Here is an 18,254-nt window from a genome sequence, read left to right on the forward strand (position 1 = left end):
TATCAGTTTTCCATGTTATTTGTAGCAGGAGGTTTAGTAACCCTTCAGTACCCTAACAAGGAGACTGTTGGTATCCCAACAGTCCTTTAACTCATGGTCTCACAGTTTTCCCCTGGTCTCCTTTTTCTCTATCTTGTATACATGCCAAGGAGCCCATATGGTCAACAAATGATTTCTACAGAGATGAGTTAGAACATCCTTGCAAATAAATAAAATATTACCAGCCTCCTTCTTATCTTGCCAACCCCATAGAAAACATACCAGTCATCAAATAAAATCCATGCTTTTTTATTTGACTAGCAGAATGTGGTACGGCCACGGGAAAAATAGGTTATTGAAGGAAAATGAGCTATAAGGGAAACATACACACAGTATGCCATTAAAAAAGAAAAAAAAAAAAGATATGCTCTGGGCTAACTTTTGAAAGGTCTATTTAAGATACCAGCATAACTGCCTTCCTTGTACAGAGAAAAAGTAAAGCAGTGGAATAAGAGATGGAAAGAGTTTTAGCATAATATACAGAGCAAGTAGTTGGAAGTACAGACTCCAAAGTCAGACTCTCTGGGTTAAATCCTAGATACACGACTTATTTGCTGTGCAACTCTGGGCAAGTTATTTAACTTCTCTTTACTCTCAATTGCCTCATCTTCACAAGGGGTGCTTCTAGCACTACGTGCCTGACATAGTAAGGGCTCAGCGAGGGTTACTGTCATTATTCTCGGTACTATTATTACGCACAGCTATGTGGTTAGGTAGACGAGGGGTCGAGTCCCGGGTCTGATTCTAATTTGTTTCATGGCTTTGGGTAAGTTACTGAGCCTCTCTAAATCCCAGTTTTCTCTTCTGTAAAATGGGAATAAAAATCATTATAGCTCATCAGATTTGTTGAAGGATTTTATGATGTTAGTAAAATAATTACCACAATATTGGCACAGAGTAACGTTCCATAAATGTTAGCTGATAATAGCCCCCAAATAGCAACAAGAGCAATAATAATACTGCTACACATTACCACCTGGCCTGGTCACCACTAGGCAGGGCAGCAAAGTCTGAGCACTATTTCTACTTTGCCAGAAGTGCTGTGGGTGGTGTCAGATTCAAATGAGGGTAACACAGATCACCTGCTTCGCAGTGACCCGTGGCTCCTGAACTCTTTCATCCCCCTGACACGGAGAGCTTGCTGGCTATCGAGTCCCCAACATTAGGATTTCTGGTGCTACCCCCTCTATGGATTACTCTGGGTATACACTGAAAATCGGTCTTCACTGATGTCTTTATTCATTATCTTCACTTCTTGCCATGTCCTTTTTTACTGCACAGGAAGACAAAAGACAACTTCCCCACTGCTCAAAGAAAAAGACCTGATTTGATGCTTGAAAATCTGGTGCCTCTCTACTCTATTTCTATGACACATCTGGATATTCTCAGCTCTAATGTTCTGTCCTTTCATCTGTCTTGCTTTTTCAAATAGGAAAACCAACTGATAAGATGTAATGTGCCACTCTAAGTAACAAAGCTTGACATCAGTATTTATCTGTGGTAACCTGGACCCTTCACCAAAATGCTCTTGTCCAAGTGGGCCCGGCTGGAGTTTTGTACCAAAACCAGTCACGTGAAGGGCCACTGTCTAAGTGTAAAGCTCTGCATCGTTCGTCCTTGGCCCTTGTGTTTTGAAAGTGCATTTCTGTCAAGAAGCTGGAGAGATGTTCCAGACATTCCTCTCATGATCTTCGGAATCCCAGAGACCGCTGCAAGCCTCAGCCAACCTGAACTGGAAAGGCATCGGGCTGGGGGGGGACCCCACGCCCCCCAACTTTTTGTGTGACCCAGCAAACATAGAGCTGTGCACCGCCCTGAAATTCACACTTGCCCACCAGCATACCACGGGCAAAGAGCACTGAATGGAGTTTGGCAGAAACTATGTGAGTGTAAGAAGATTACATCCCATCACTAGATATCAGTTTCCTTCTCTGGAAAATGAGAGGATGTATTGGATGACCTTCCATACTTCAAATGACTCTTCATGTGGCAGGAGCTGTCACCATAGTGGGAGAGGAGAGAGAAATCTAGGATGGTACGTTTCTCTTCGTTGCCTAGTTTCCATTCACTCATCCAGTTTTAGTTTGTTGGGGTTAGACAAATAATATATCTTTCATAGGCCACATGCAGTCCTCCATTCTAAAAGGCCTTAAGAAAGTCTCTACAAGTTCAAAAGAAGTCAATAGGTAAACTCTTGCTATGCTACTTATGCAAAAAGTAAATCGATAAGCCAAAACCATCTGGAAAAAGAACTCTCAAAATGTTTGACTTTCTTCCTATTTTGAACATTTGCACTATTGATAGAATGAGGAGTGACCGGGGGGACCACTCCCAGGCACAGCCAACTCCCTGGTGAGCTTCCAAGGACCGGCAGGGAAGAGCAAAGTTATAAGCAACTCAGATGACCTTGCCCTGGCTTTCATGACACACTAGGAGTCCATGTAATTGAAAATGAGTTCATCAGAGCCCTGCTTGGCCCCCCCACACCACTTCACAGTTGCCACCGACCAAAGCCTGAGCATCTCACATGGGCCTGCATAATCTGGCGCTTGGCAGCCATCCTGGCCTCAACTGCTGCCATCCCCCCAGTGACTGGGAGCAAAAGGAGTCATCCCAGTCTCCTTTGGGTTCCTTGAACTCACCTAAGCAAAACAGCCTTTGCATACGCTGTCCCCTCTTCCCGGAAATTTGTTTCTGTCCCTTTTACCTGGTGAAAATTTACTCAGCTCTTAGGTTTTGGCATAAACGTGAGTTCCTCAAGGAAGCCTGCCCTGACACCTCACTCCTCCCCGCTCCTTTTCTGGTCTCCCTTTTACACATAAGTCCCATGAGTTGGTTGTAAGTTGTGTTGAATATCTTTATTCTCTATTTACATCATAAATTCTGTGAGGACAGGGACTGCATCTGCCTTGTGCTGCTGTACTCTAGCTTGGTGTCTGGCATGTACTGGATGCTTCGAACCAATGAAGGAAGGATGGAATGGTCCGAAGTCCACCTTACTGATACCTTATTCCTTGGCTGGAGAGCCAAAGAAAGGACTATACTAGAAACAGCTAGTGCGTTTCTTAGTTCTCCTGAAGCCCTGTTTCTTCAAAGGCACCTCCAGACAAGGGGAGGTACATGTCAATGGTTTCAGTTCGGAGTACCAAAAATTGCGCATGTTAAAAGGAGGTCTAGAAATGATCCAACCCAGCTCTCATTGAACACATACCAAACTGAGGCCATGGAAGTAAGTAACCTGCCCAGAGTTACACAGCCAGTTCATGTCAGAGTCGGGGAGGAAATCCAGCTCTTCTGTCAGACAGCCTGATCCTCCCTCCATTAGATCCAACTGATATTTACTGGCCACTTCCTAGGGCCTCATTACACAGAAGGGAGAAGAAGGGGGCCTCTCCTTTCTATTGGGAGCTCCATGCTGTCTCTCAATTTGGAGTAATCTTCCCAAGCCTGAATCGTCTTTCTCCACATGTCCGTAAAACAACAAATTTAAGTGCAGCTGGGCACAGGGAGTCAGTGGGGTTGGATACCGGGGGCAACCAATAGAAGCAAAAACTGCTTGTGTCTGGAGCAAAAGGATTAAAGAAGGTCAAATGCTAAAGAGCAAGAATAACACCATATTGTCAGGGACAGCTGGAAGGGGACACTACAATGGAGAGGTCAGAACTAACTGGTGGTGGGGAAAATCTGATTCTACTTCTCTAACTCTGTAATTACAGCAAGGAGATGGGCCCAGTGATTCTATTACCACACTCTACTCTACCAAGTATTTTTAGTTTGACCAAACCCCACTTTTGTTTAGATCTGTTTTATTTTGGGATCCTGGCACATTTATACCTCATGTCTTTGTCTGTATCACTACTTTGAAGGGAAGTTTAATCCATTTGTGCCTGATGCCCACAAAAACAGAATTTCACTTGTTTCCCAATTTTAAAAAGCAGGGGTGTTTTCAAACATCTATATTTGAGCCAAGAAAGTAAGTAGGACCTCAGGTCGGAACTCAGGAACATGAAAGTGTTAACCATCTAAAAACTGATTTTTCAAAGAAACATGATGATTGCACAAATTCATACCAATTTTTAGAAAAGAACCTAAGGATGAAAAACACCAGGTGGGGCCTTAAAACCAGAAAGGGTGCCTACTGATGACCAGCTGAACTCTGTGACCCCCTCAGATTTCCCAGTGATCATGGAGGAGGCATGTCCTCCAAGGGCCCAGAAAGGGGAAAGAGTGGAGGGAGGGAGAAGAGGGGAAGGGATAAAACACATGCATGCCAAAAAAAAAAAAAAAAAGTCCCCTAAAAAAAATGAGCATTTAAACTGCTTGTCAGAAGGCTTCCTGACAGAGCCACTAAAGCGTATTCAAAGACATTTGCATAAATGCTGCCGGTGAGTTCACCATAGCTGCTAGCACTAATAGTACATAAAGTAATTTAGTCACTTCTCCCGGCATTCTATGTCAGAATGATGAGCACCGGCACTTTGCCTTGTTGCATATTAGATCATTAGATAATAAAGTGTTAGCGCATGCAAGCTGACAGGGTCCCTGCACTATAGCTTTGTGAGGGCACCGCATTTTGCCACGGGGGGAAGAAACAGAGAAACTGATGCCCCAATTGGCCTTAAATTCAAGTAAACACAACCTGAAACTCAAGAGAACAATAATAACAACATCAACACTCCCAAGCCTTTAAAGATCCCCAGCATACGATCCCCAGGAATTTGCCCAAGTGATGGGAAGATAGGGCAGACGCATAAGCTAGGGCTGTACATTACTGTGGGTGGGGACGATTCTGCATCTTTGGCCCCAAGCCTATGCTTTTCAAAAATTGAAAGCCTGAGAGTAGTCACCTTCTGATACTACCTCTCTCCACAATGTACATCTTCCATACTGCTATTGCTTGCTTAAAGATGAAACCTCACTACCCTAAACTCTCCCGTAAATATTCAGCCAAAGGAAATCTCAATATTTATGAATGAAGACAAAAATGGGGGAGAGCAATTACCATGAGCTACAGGATGCCAGGATTCACCCTCTTTGGACCATGCAAGATTCTATGAAATAAATTTGCCTTTGTCAACTCGCCTACTTGAAATACAGGGGCTGTTATTTGAGCATGGAGGTTTGGAAGTCCATGGGTCACACAGGGAAGACTGCATGAATGTAAAGCATGGTCTCTTTTTCTACTTAAATGCAGAAAGATGAGCTACGGAAGGGAACTTTCCTCCAACTGTATGACAAGCAGGATATAAATAGAGATGTGCAGAGTTGCTCTAAATAATTCCTGCTACCTGTAAATGAGATGGTAAAAAGCCCAGAATGAGGAAAAACGAATGCTCCTACAGGTCACCTCCGAGGTGAAAATACCTAGCAGTTTCACTGCGTAGTAGCTGTCTGAGGTGGGGGTGAAGGAGGGGAGCTGCTGAGGCATAGGGGCTTGGTTCTGGACGTCTTAAACAGGGCATTTTCAAACAGGATTTTTCAGTGGCAAGATAAAGTATTACCATACCCTCAAATCAACATGTATTAGCATCTAAGTCCACTCCCACACATCCCCAATGAAAGAGCCCAATAGTCACCCTTTGCTGAGTAGATATTTATGTATCAGTTTGAAGTGTCTAAATGAGTGGGTGGTTTTGTGTGGTTGGTTGATTCATTCTGCAGAGAAGCAGATTTCCATGTATTGTCGTTACAAGGAACCTCACGGTATCTACCCTCTTACTCTTCTGAAGAGAAATAAAGTAAGGCATTGGTGACAGCGAGGTCCCCTAGCTGAAGAAGATAGGACACACCCAGACCCCCAAAGATGCTTAGCCATTTCTGAACAGTGAAATGTCTTCATTTTCTTGAACAGTATGTTAATAATCACATGGCCACTTGTGGACTGGTAAACTGGAGAAGAGGAATAAAATATTGTCTCTAAAACTTAGAATAATATGATATCCCAATTGAAATATTAATATGTACACACAGAAGCAAGAATATTTGAGTTGGGAGGAAGCCTACAGGCGTTTTGGTCTAGAGATCTCAAACTGTTAGCCTATGGCTGTATTCTTCCTAAGTGACATTTCCCCTTCCTCACTTCAGAGGGTTTAAAAGTTTTATAATTAGTTACCAACAACTAAAAATTAGGAGTTTTAATTCTTGCCACACTAGAACATCTGTTCTGTCCCCACTGGGCTCTCAGTCCCCTGGGCCACAACTGTCTGGGCTGCTGGACAGCAGAACATGTACTTGCCCTTCTTCTGCAGTCTCCACCCAGCCCACTTCCCCTGTGTACTTGGCCTGCCCCCACTCAAGGCACACATTTTTTTTTATCCCCCCCTACAGATCATCACCTTCATTTTACCAAGAAGAAGACTAAGGATCCCAAAAGGTAAGGTGACTTGTCCAAGGTCACATAAGGGCCAGAGGTGAAACTAAAAATTGAATTTAGGTTTCCTGGCTCCTACTTCATGATTCTTTCCTCCACATTATAATGCAAAATAATATGTTCCTGACCTCCAGACTCTAGATATTTCTGGCAGGTTGCTTCTGTTGGTTTGTGTTGGGTTTTTTTGTTTTGTTTTTTTTGGTGGAGGTATGATTTGCATGACGTCATGTGGTCTGTCACTGCCTTCCCAAAGGCAGGAATGGGAGCTGGCTGTGTCTGCCCTTGGAGCCCATTTTGAAACTGGGAACCCATGACTGGTAGATTTCAAACTGACAGTCAAGTCTGTCCTTGAACAGGACAGTAACCATTGTAACTAACCAGCCACAGTGGAAAACAAGACTTCAGTTTTTAAACCACAGCTTTCCAAATCGTGCTCGCTGAGTATTTACCTAGTTTTTCCCCTTCCTCTCCCCTAAATACTTCTAGTAAAACAATGCCTTAAGTGACTTCAAGGGTATTAAAAAGGCAACATTACCGTAAAGTGAGGATCAGAATAATTTTAAGTACAGGAATGGAACTAGGAATGTAATCATGAGCAGGTGTTTCAAATGGCCTCTTGCAAAAAAGTAATATCCATCCATCTCAGCACTAATGAAACCATAAAGAAGCAGCTTTTGAAAGATGATGGTTTACTTTAAAAAGACTGTAAAACTGGATGTGGTGAAGAATCCTTTCTAAGAGTGTTACATCTGGCTAATTAATAAAAAGTAGAGTTTGTGTATTTCTTAAGTGCAGAAAAAAAATCAGGCAAAAATAATGATAGTGGTGTGTTTATTAAATTAGAATGCTGGCAGGGAAGGGAGTTTTCTACCTTATGAATTATATCATGGACAGCTCATAGCCCTTGGAAAAATCAGGCAATCGGGTGGTAATTTGTGCAGTAGTGTTTTTAAAAGAATCCTGCTGACCTAGCAAACTGGAAAGTGAAGTGGGGAAATGGGTTTAGAGTTTAATCTGAAGGAGATAAGAGAAAATCTAGCATGGTGATTGGTATCCAGTATAGTCTCCATCATTGTTTCTGGGATGGATGGTTGGAAGGATGGATTGACGAAAGATGAATAGATGGATGGGTGCATTGAGGATGGAGAGATGGCTGGACGGGCAGATGGATGGACAGATGGATGAAAAGTGAATGGATGGATGAATGGATGGATGGATGATGGATAGATGGATGGATCGATGGATGGATGGAAAGATGGAAGGATGTATACATTATATATACATGTAGTACAGAAACATTCAGATGTATATTCAATCTAGCCCTTGATTCCTTTGAGTGGCATTCACTTTCCTTGATTCAAATTTTTATCTGGTTTCCTCCAGTCCTCTCAAAGTTACCACTGATTAGCCATAAATTCAAGACAAATGTGAAATCTCCCCAACAAAATCCACCTACAGAAACCAGGCTCTATCATGTGGTGATGAAGGGAGGATTATGCACAAGGCACAGGAGGGACATTTAGTTTGAGCTTCAGCTTCAGAAAATGCCTCTGACCTAGACTTTGGACTTTATCTCCAAATGAAGTTTAATATGAAGTTATAGAGATACACCAGCAGGACTGTAAAGAGGATGGAGTTCATTATACAACCAAGTCAGTTGTAAACTCAAAACGTACCACAATATTTGTTACCCTGCTTTGGCCCTCCTTTATTTTTCAGTCAAGTGGGAGCTTAAAATAAAGCAGTGGTCCAGGTCTCCCTCTCTCTCTCTCAACCTGAAGGAAAGATGCATCAGCCATTTCCAGGATAGAGAGTTGTGTGACAAGAAAGGCTGGGCCTCAGAGATATTTTCCTGTCTTTAAATATTTGCTATCAGTATCATTCAAATTTGAAATTGGAAACAGAGTAGAAAATGTGGCGGAGTTGGAAGAAAGAAACCAAACAGATTCACAGTTAAAGTAGCAATGCCAACCAATGAAAATGATTTGCCTACCATGTTCCAGATAAGAGGGCGTACCTTCCGAGGGGTCAAGCCTCCGAGCCCTCCGCCCATGCTTAGAGTTATTATGGACAAACATATTATCAGAGACTGCCAGGACATGGCCATCCACATTGACTGTCGTAGACACCACGACCTGGAGACAGAAGAGAGAAATGAATGAACATTTTAATATAAAAGCATGGAAGGTAATAAACTCAAGTTAAATAAATAACAGCTGGGAGCTGAAGAAAATTGCATAGCTATTTCACATAATAACTGGTGCTTATGCTGTACAAGTCTAACAAGAGGAGCTATTGATGAGTGGGTCTTTGGCATGGAACGCTTTTGATGCAGTTTTAAGTAAAATTGCACAGTTTATAGTTATACAGCAGAAGGCACACTGTTAACCATAATTTTAACAAGAGGATCTTTATTAGCATATTTTTTTACACAACGGTGGTTGTGTTTCACCTAAATTACCCTTCAGTTTAGACACTGAAGCAGATATCACAGTTGATCATGCAAATAAAAATCTTTTGAATCTTTAAAATATTTCCCCCCCACTGCGTCAGGGTTAAGAGGATAAAGAAATGAAAAAGAGAGGTTTCAGTGAGAGCTGGGATGCAGCTTTCTCTCCCGCATGTCTTTCTGGTGTTTCTTGTACTTTTCTCTTCCCACATTACTTCGATTAATCAGACCAACCTCCCCCTCCCCCCGCCCCCACCACCATCACCATCACCACCACCAGCATCCCTCCTCAAAAGATCCCTGCTAATTAAGGGTCTTAGATCTGTGTTTCAAAGCCAAAAAAAAAAAAACAAAACAAAACAAAAAACAACAACCAGAAAAACAAAAACAAAAAAAGAAGAAATGCAATGGCCCAGGTATAATTCAGATACCCTGGCCATCTCATAAACTGACTCTGAATCTAGTTTGCCAGAAGGGACACGGGCAAAGGTGTTTTCTTAGAGAACTTTGACTAAAACAATGAGAAGAAATGACCTACACTTCTCCTTATATTAAATGGGGAAGAGGATTAAAACTGAAACCCACAGAGATATGTTTATTCATGCGACCTCTTACAACCAAATATAATAATTGTCTGTAATTGCAGCTTCAGCTCCCACCTCATGCTTTGACATGGGAAACAGCAATCAGCCAGCTCCGGTTTAATCCACCTATTATGTTGACTAATTAACTTTCCTCGACAGTTTATTTCTTCCTCCATTATCAGCCCCTGTCAGCCGCAAGCACCCTGCAGCAGAGGGGAGACCTCAGGCTCTTTGATTGATCACCGATAGATTGACATGCAGATTAATTTAATTAGAATCACCTCACTTGAGAAATGAAAGACAAAGGCAAGAGGGCTAATAGATCTGCTCTCATAATGAGGCGAACCTCCAGAGCCGAAGCTGAGGATTTCTGATTTATTTTGCTCAATTCCCCAGTTGCTTGGAAAAGACTCTCGCTTTAATTGTTCTTGGTTTTGAGAGGCATTAGCCTCTGAAGAGGTGAAACGTTTTACAAGGATTGGCACATACTGAGGCCCCAGTTTCTGAGGAAGCCTTTTCTCCGACTTCTAGGGTCTTGTGCAATGCCGCAGTTTCATCCCCTGAGTTGGGCAGAGGGCAAGACGCTGGGCCTTGGCCTATGCCTGCGATTTGCCTGGCGAAGTGCCTTCCTCTGTAGCCTCCCACCCCAACCAACGTCAGCCATACTGAAAAGTTCCACCGTCAGTGTCTTTGACCTAAACGCATCAGGACAAAACACAGCAGATTCCCTTTCTTGAGGCCTCAAAGATGGCAACGAACTCTAGGCTGTGAAGCACTGTTCCCAATACTATCGTGGGGTTGATTTCATTTGATCTGATCCGATCTGACTTGATCTAGTTATTAGTTTCTGTTTGTTTGCTCTCTTCCAAGCCCTGCCTTCTGCACACCCAAGGCCCTGCTCTTTAAATGGAGCCCCTACAGGCTTTCAGACCTGGATGCATAAGTCAGAAAACTCAGGAAACTACGCACTTGGTCATCCCGCCCTGGGGCCTCCCAGGGATGACTGCAGGGCAGGTCTTCTGTGGGGTCCTCCCTCAGGGCCCTCTTTCAGGCTCTTCTCCTTGAATCCCAGCCAGGCCTGGACCCTCCCCTGATTTTATTTTTTTAATTCTATTTTATTAAAATACAAAGTAAACAACTGAGAGTCCATTCTGGGAGTCGGGGTATTTGCCTCAATCATTGTGAAAACCAAAATTCCAACTAGGGCAAGTCATTCATGGGAGGACTCAGTACATTTGAAGTAGCAGTTTGCAAAGTGGTTTTTCTCTTTCTTCATGATTGACCAACCAGATCTGACACAGCCGGAAAGTTATGTATATGCCTCATCAATTGTAGGTTAATTTAAAAGGAGGAGGAGGAAGAGAAGAAAATGGTCTATTCTTTTATTTTCAAAAAGTATTAGGTGCCAATGCAGAGTCCATATTATTTAAGGCAACAGAAACTCCCTTTTCTTTTTAGTTAGGGAGGTGGGACATATACAATTATGTAACAGAGCTGGGTCTTTCAAAGAATTTTTGATTTACTACGAGACCACAATTGAGTGGTCACTGGAGTCGTTAGCTGAAGAAACTATAAAAGGAATCCCAAACGGTATCTGTTTCCAGTGTCAGGAAATACAGAAAGTTGTTATTCTAGATGTCTGTCTTAAAAGGAAAAAAAAGCAATGACAATTCACCATGCACCTGTAAGACAAAATTCTACAGGCTTAGGCTTAAAATACTCAGTATTGCTTAAAGATATTGTCATCTAATTCCTACATTGAACAGAAATGACAAAAACGGTTAAGTTAAAAAAAATAAAACTACATCCTATGTGTTTTTTTCTTGACAATAGAAGGATCACCAAGACCACATGTGTGACAGAATCATTTCATTTGAAAGTTCCACTAAAATTGGAGAGAGATAAAACAGAATCCTCATGCCTTTAATTTCTAGAAAATAAACACCTAGTGTTCCTCACAGAAACTCATGACTAAACATTTTAACTTGCCTCTCCCCAAAATAATTTCTCTCATTCCAATTTGGAAATGATCAAGATATATTTAAATAAAACATATGCTGAAACTAATCCACAAAGCAACTTGTAAATTTTTAAAAATCTGTGAGTTGCAAAGGGGGCACTGAAGTGTCCTTTAAAAAATAGGCCCATAGTGGGAGGGAAAAGGGCCTTTACAGTTTAACACAAGATTAATGAGGTGCTGACACATTCATGCAGGCAAGGGGACAGACAGGCCTGCCAAATCTTCAACCTTCCCAAATTTTGTCAACAAAACACAGCTTGAATTTGGGACAGGTAAACACAGAAAATGATTTTACATTTGGACTCAACACTTCCCTCTCTATCCCCTTCCTCACTCTCCTGCCCAAGGAAAGAGATGAAGGGAATATGAGGAACAGGTATACTTAGAATTTTACGATACCTGTTAAACTATATCTTTACTCTTTAGAATCGTACTGTCCAAGACAGTAAGCACACATGTAGCTATTTAAATTTAAACTAATTAAGTAAAATTTTAAATTCTCGTTCCTGAGTCTCCATGGCCATATTTCGAGTGGTTAGTAGCCACATGTGGCTAGAGATGCTATATTGGACAGGGCAGAACAGAACATTCTCCTCATCGTAGAGTGTCTTACTGGTCAGTGCTGCTGTAGAATGGTTTTGAAATAAATTGCTCCAAGTTATTCATGAGGATGTCCAAGCTATATCTCCTGAAACAGGTATTAGTCTAAGTGGACATATTTAAGATTATATACAAGTATTTTTTTATCACTATATTTTCTAGAATCAATTTTCTATTTAGGGCATAGCTTTCTAACATAGCAATCCATAGATGTGCTGATGAACACTCAGTATGTTCCGTGGTACCTTCTATCTGGGTCCAGCCCTCCAGGTAAGGGCATTCAGCATGAGGGGATTTAAACAAACAAACAAACAAAAAAAAAAACAGAAGAGAAATCTGCAGGTACCCATGGACTTTGGAGATTTTACACTAACGTTTTTAGTTTCTTGCCTCATTTCAGTGGTTCAAAATGTCCTCTGTTTTATCCTGGACCTAGCTATCCCTAAAGGCTGTTATTTTTACAATTTCACCCCCTCTATTTAGAATTAGAAATAATTCGACACAAAGTTGATAATTCTTGACTCCCAAGCTTTCCTAGTTGATGTGACTTTGGCCAGGTTAACTTAAACCTCAGCCACGGTGCTCCCGCCTATCAAGTGGAGATACTAATAAAAGTACCTGGTTCTGTGAGTCTTACAATATTTAAAGTGGCCAGCATGGTTCCTGGCTCATACTGAGTACTCAACAAATGTTAGTAGCAGTAGGACTGTAGCTGTTGCTTTGTTGATGAGACTCACCAAAAAGTTCAAGTTAATGTACTGGGCTGATCATCTGAAGCCATAAAGAGGACCCTGCATAAACTGTTATTTTAAATAAAAAGGTACAGAAATTACCTCTAATATGTTCACTGTTTTATCAGTCTAACAATTAAATTGTACAATTTTAAAGACCTTTGTGCTCACAGTATGTAATTGTGTAATTTAGGCCTCATGTAAATTGCAAATTTCACTGGTTTCTATAATTTTACTTTCTATAATTTATTTTTTTAATTTTTTTAAATTTTATTTATTTATTTGACAGAGAGAGAGACACAGTGAGAGAGGGAACACAAGCAGGGGGAGTGGGAGAGGGAGAAGCAGGCTTCCCGCCGAGCAGGGAGCCCGATGCGGGGCTTGATCCGGGGACCCTGGGATCATGACTTGAGCCAAAGGCAGACGTCCAACGACTGAGCCACCCAGGCGCCCCTATAATTTTACTTTCTAGAACCCATTGGTATCTTAGCCTGTTATATTCTAGGCTTGAAACTGAACAAAATCTTACTGCTTTGAAAAAATCTATAAATTACACATCTTATCAATTCAGTCTAGTTTTCCCAGTATTTCATATGAATGAAGGATTCTCTGGGAGTTTTGTTATTTGTTACTATTTCCTGCTATCATTCTTCAGGCTGTCCCTCTTTTCTTTATATCAGGCAGGAGACCTTGTATGTCCCAACTAAACTAAATTATCTAAGATTCATGACCCATAATCTCTGTCTCATGAGCAGATTTTCAAAAAGACAAAAGCCGCTAAATTCAGTCGTGGGTGGAAGATCACATTAACAAAAGTAGCAGCTCATATAGAAGAAGGGGTTATGAGAAAAGCGACCAAGAGTTGAAATCTGTATTTTTGAACATTTCTACAACAAATACGGAATCAAGAGGAAGATTAGACCATAAAAATATTTTCAACGTTTAAATTTAGAATATTTTCGTAGTAAGTACATACCTCCCTCCAAAAAATAACTACTTTAAAAAATTAATTTTGAATGAATATAAAATTATAAATTTGGTTTTAAAAGCTAATATATGGTAACTCAGTGTAAGGAAACTGGTGCTGAAGTTGGTCGTTACATGACTTTCTCACCTCTGGTTTTAACTTATTCTATGTCTGCAGTAATTCAGGACCCCTAATATAAGGCATTAAATACACTGGCTTGAAGTACATGAAATAGAAAGGCAGTGAGCAGCATTCCATGGAATAATATTCAGCAATAAAAAGAAACAAACTATTGATACACCTGGATGAATTTCAAGAGAATTATGCTGAGTGAAAAAAGCCAATACCAAAAGATTACATATTGCATGGTATGGGCTTCCACCCCCATTCCACCCCACTCCCCCCACACTCCCCACCAAACTTACATGTTGAATACCTAATCTCCAGTACCTCAGGATAGGGCTGTATTTGGAGACAGGGCCTTTAAAGATGTGATTAAGTTAAAATAAGGCTCTTAGAGTGGGCCTTCATCCAATCTGACTGGTGTCCTAAGAAGAGGAAATCTGGTCACACACAGAGACACCAGGGTGTACGGACAAAGAGGAAAGACCATGTGCGGACACAGTAAGAAGGTGGCTATCTATAAGCCAAGCAGAGAGGTCTCAGAGGAAACCAACCCCACGGACACCTTGATCTTGGACTTCCAGCCTCCAAAACTGTGAGAAAATAAATTTCCATTTTTAAGCCATTTAGTCTGTGATATTTTGTTATGAAAGTCATAGAAAAGTAATACAGTGCATAATTCCATTTACTTAACATTCCTGAAATTTAAAAATTTTAGAAATGGACAATGGATTAGCACTTGCCAAGGGTTAGGGACGGAAGGAAGGTGGATGTGGCTATTACAAAAAATGATAGGAAGGGTCCTTGTGGTGATGGCAATGCCCAATAGCTTCACTGTGGTGATAGATACACAGACCTACACATGATAAAATTTTACAGAACTAAGAACATACCCATATGTAAATGACTACAGGTAAAACTAGAGGAATCTGAATAAGGTGGTGGATTTATCAATGTTCAAATCCTGTATGATTATTGTATAGTACTATGTAATATTGTACTACAGTTTTGCAATACATTACTACTGGGGTACTGGGTAAAGGGTGCACAAGATCACTCTGTATTATTTCATACAACCACATGTGAATCTACAATTGTAGCAATAAAAAATTCAATTACATAAAAGGCATCATCAATCAAGATGCCCTTCAATAGGTAAATAGATATACAAACTGGTAATCCAAGGAAAGGAGTATTATACAGCAATAAAAAGAAATGAGCTATCAAGTCATGAAAAGACATGGAATTTTAAATATATAGTGCTAATTGTATGATTCCAACTGTATGACATTCTGGAAAAGGTAAAACTTTGGAGAGAGTAAAAAGATTAGTGGTTGCCAGGAGTTTGCCCGGGGAAGGGAGGGACGACTAGGTGGAGCACAGGGGCAGTGAAACCATTCTATCTGATGCTGTAGTGGTAGATACATTAACACCATACATCTGTCCAAACCCATAGGATACAGAACATACAAATGAATCCTAATATAAACTATAAACTTTATACTATGTTATCAATAATGTATCAATATGGCACATCAGGGGTGCCTGGGTGGCTCAGTCTTTAAGCATTTGCCTTCAGCTCAGATCATGACCCCAGGGTCCTGGGATCGAGCCCTGCATCGGGCTCCCTGCTCGGCGGGAAGCCTGCTTCTCCCTCTCCCACTCCCCCTGCTTGTGTTCCCTCTCTCACTGTGTCTCTCTCTGTCAAATAAATAAATAAAATCCTAAAAAAAAAAAAAGCACATCAATTCTAATAAATGTGTCAGACTAATGCAAAATATTAATAATAGGGAAAATGGGGGAGGGGATTGAGGGAGTCTATGGGAACTTGCTATACTTTCCCCTCATTTTTCTGTAAACCTAAAACTACTCTACAAAATAAAGTCTTTATGTCATCAAATTTTACCCTCAACCCTACACAGCCCACATTCTCTACCCTGCCTGCTGAGCCATTCTTTATAGACTCTTTGAATATTACAGTCAAAAGACCCAAGAAATCAGCCAATCTAGTAGCTTCCAACTAAGAGTTTTCAAATGTAGTAATAGGAACTACACAGCAGAGAGGGAACCCTACATTCACCCATAGGAAGACCGCACACTAAAACAGTAATTTTCCTTTGTCGAGATAGGATCGGATCATCTGCATGGAAACACTGGTTATCTCATGCATGTGAGAAACTCTGAAGTAATGGATTCACATGACTTCAAATAATTTTAAAATGGATCGTGATTCTTAATAAATGCCATCAGGATCAAAAAATAAGTCATCACATGGATGGGATTCATAAGAGAAAATGACAAAAGAAGTCCTCAGTGGTTATTACACTGCAAATTTGTCCAACACCTCTTTTTGAGGCTTGGAAAAATGAGGCCCAAGAGGTTTAAAGGTTCCTCAAGGTCATAGGACAAATTAAGAGCAGAGGTAAGCCTGAAGGGAAACTTTCAGACTCCAGATCCAGTTCTCACCCACAGTGGCCTCTGGCCTCTCCATTCTCTCCTGACTCTGCTGGTATCTCCCAGAACACATATCTGGGGTCTATGTGACTGACTACACTTCAAGTATTATAACACATAAAAATTGTCTGCAGCAGTTAGGAGTTAAGTCTTCATTAACTTTGTCCTTTAAAATATCCTTGACTGATATGGAATGAGATAGTCTCTGAAACCTGCCTGATTGCTAGTTTCTATCTGGTTGAAAGATCCCAAATAACTCATTAAAAATTATGGAGGACGCATGAACCTACAGGATGTAACAGAGCGGAACTGCGGGAAAAAGGGAGTGAGTAACTGAATTAAATCTACTCTTTAAGGCTCAAAGCAAAAATATCTCTTCGCTTAACAGTAAGACAAAAGCAGACACTTCTAAATCCTCAGATACGTATGCTGAACTAATTTGGACCTTTGGAAACTAAACTCAGCTTCTGTCTCCTGAACGGTGACACATGCTCAACTTAAAAGCCCATCCGTGACCTGAACCTTGGTCCTCCCTCTGTGGGTCAGGATACCTTTGATGACTCTTGACGGCGTCATTGGCATTTAACAGGTGTTCTCCATTTATGTGTTCCCACTGGCTATTTTAAGTAGCAGTGAGCCAAAACATACAGAATAGCCATGTCTGCTCTCTACCAATGAGACCGTGAGACACAGATGTGACAATTGGGAGCAAGAAAACAGCCTATTAGTCAGCAGCTCAGATTCTAGGGTCAGAGAGTCCTGAGTTTGAACTCCAACTCCATTACTTACCAGTTTGTAACCTTAGATAAGTCACTTAATCATAGGAAAAAGTTGTGAGCCTACTCTCTTCCAGGCATTATTCTATGGAGAAGCAGCAATGAACAAGACAGATAAATTGTCCACCAAGAACTGAGTGCTTATCAGAGGCAGAAAGGGGTTTTCAGACAGTAAGCAAGCAATAAAAGCAAATTTCTGAATGTGAAAAGTTCCAAGAAGAAAATAAAATGGGGATGGAGCAATACCTAGGTGGGACCTATTTTTGATTGGGTGATTAAGGAAAGGCATCTCTGAGGAGGTGATGTTTTCAGCTGAAATCTAAGTAAAAGAAATAGCCAGCTATTCAACGAAGTGGCAGAAGAATTTCCTAGGAGGATAGAATAGCAAGTGCAAAGATCCCGAGGCAGACATGAGTTGGGTGTATCCAAGGAAGAGAAATGAAAGAAAATAAGGGAGGCCAATGTGCTTGTTTGGAGCAAAGTAAACAAGAGAAAGAGCAGTGGAAAAATAAGATTATCCATGCAAAACACTTTGTATGGTGTCTCACACATAATAAAAGCTCTGGAAGTTACAACTTAAAAAGTGATAGAATGTAAGAATATCTTTTGTTGGTAAGTCTCACTAAGTATAGGCATCCTCAGAAGCAATATCCATTGGCAACACTGATCTAAACCAAACACTTTTAAACATCTATCCTTTCATGTATTTTACATTTCTTCAATAACAACTGTACTTAATGTAGAAATTTATTTCCTCTAAGTGCAGAGCCACCACTCATCAAATTGCGTTCATAAGGATTCCTTCTCAGTGATGCATATTTTCTGCCAAGGCCCAGCATAAGGCTCATGCCAAGATACATATTTGCCCAATAAGCCGTAATGGTTTAATATATCAGGTTGAAAATCCACCATTTGTATTTACTATGTTATGTGAATTAATCCTGTATTCTGAAACTATCATTAGAGCTGCTTTCAGGATAATTAATCAGCGTGGTGCACCTTGAAATCATTCTGTATGAAGAGAGTGATTGCAGCTCGGGCCCCTAGCATTCTATTGGTAAAGAATTTAATTGCAAGATGTGCTGTTTGTCAAAACAATATAAAACAGGGGGTGGGGGCAGTGGGAAAGAAATAAAAAGGA

General features: G+C 40.9%; 1 protein-coding gene across 4 annotated transcripts in view; it reads right to left on the bottom strand.

The window, feature by feature from the left end:
* The window catches only part of EBF1 (EBF transcription factor 1), a 397,322-nt gene that overhangs the window by 117,582 nt on the left and 261,486 nt on the right, over window positions 1-18,254 (bottom strand). For 2 of the 4 annotated variants that reach the window (XM_035013358.1, XM_035013349.1), the window contains exon 8: window positions 8,427-8,544. In XM_035013358.1, the coding sequence (XP_034869249.1) occupies window positions 8,427-8,544 (118 nt within the window). Of the gene's footprint in view, window positions 1-8,402; window positions 8,545-18,254 lie in introns of all 4 variants that reach the window. The other 2 variants (XM_035013339.1, XM_035013331.1) reach the window with 1 other exon arrangement.

The sequence above is a fragment of the Mirounga leonina genome, unplaced genomic scaffold (genome assembly GCF_011800145.1).
Source record: "Mirounga leonina isolate KUSES-001 unplaced genomic scaffold, KU_Mleo_1.0 Mir_104, whole genome shotgun sequence".
NCBI classification, from domain to species: domain Eukaryota; kingdom Metazoa; phylum Chordata; class Mammalia; order Carnivora; family Phocidae; genus Mirounga; species Mirounga leonina.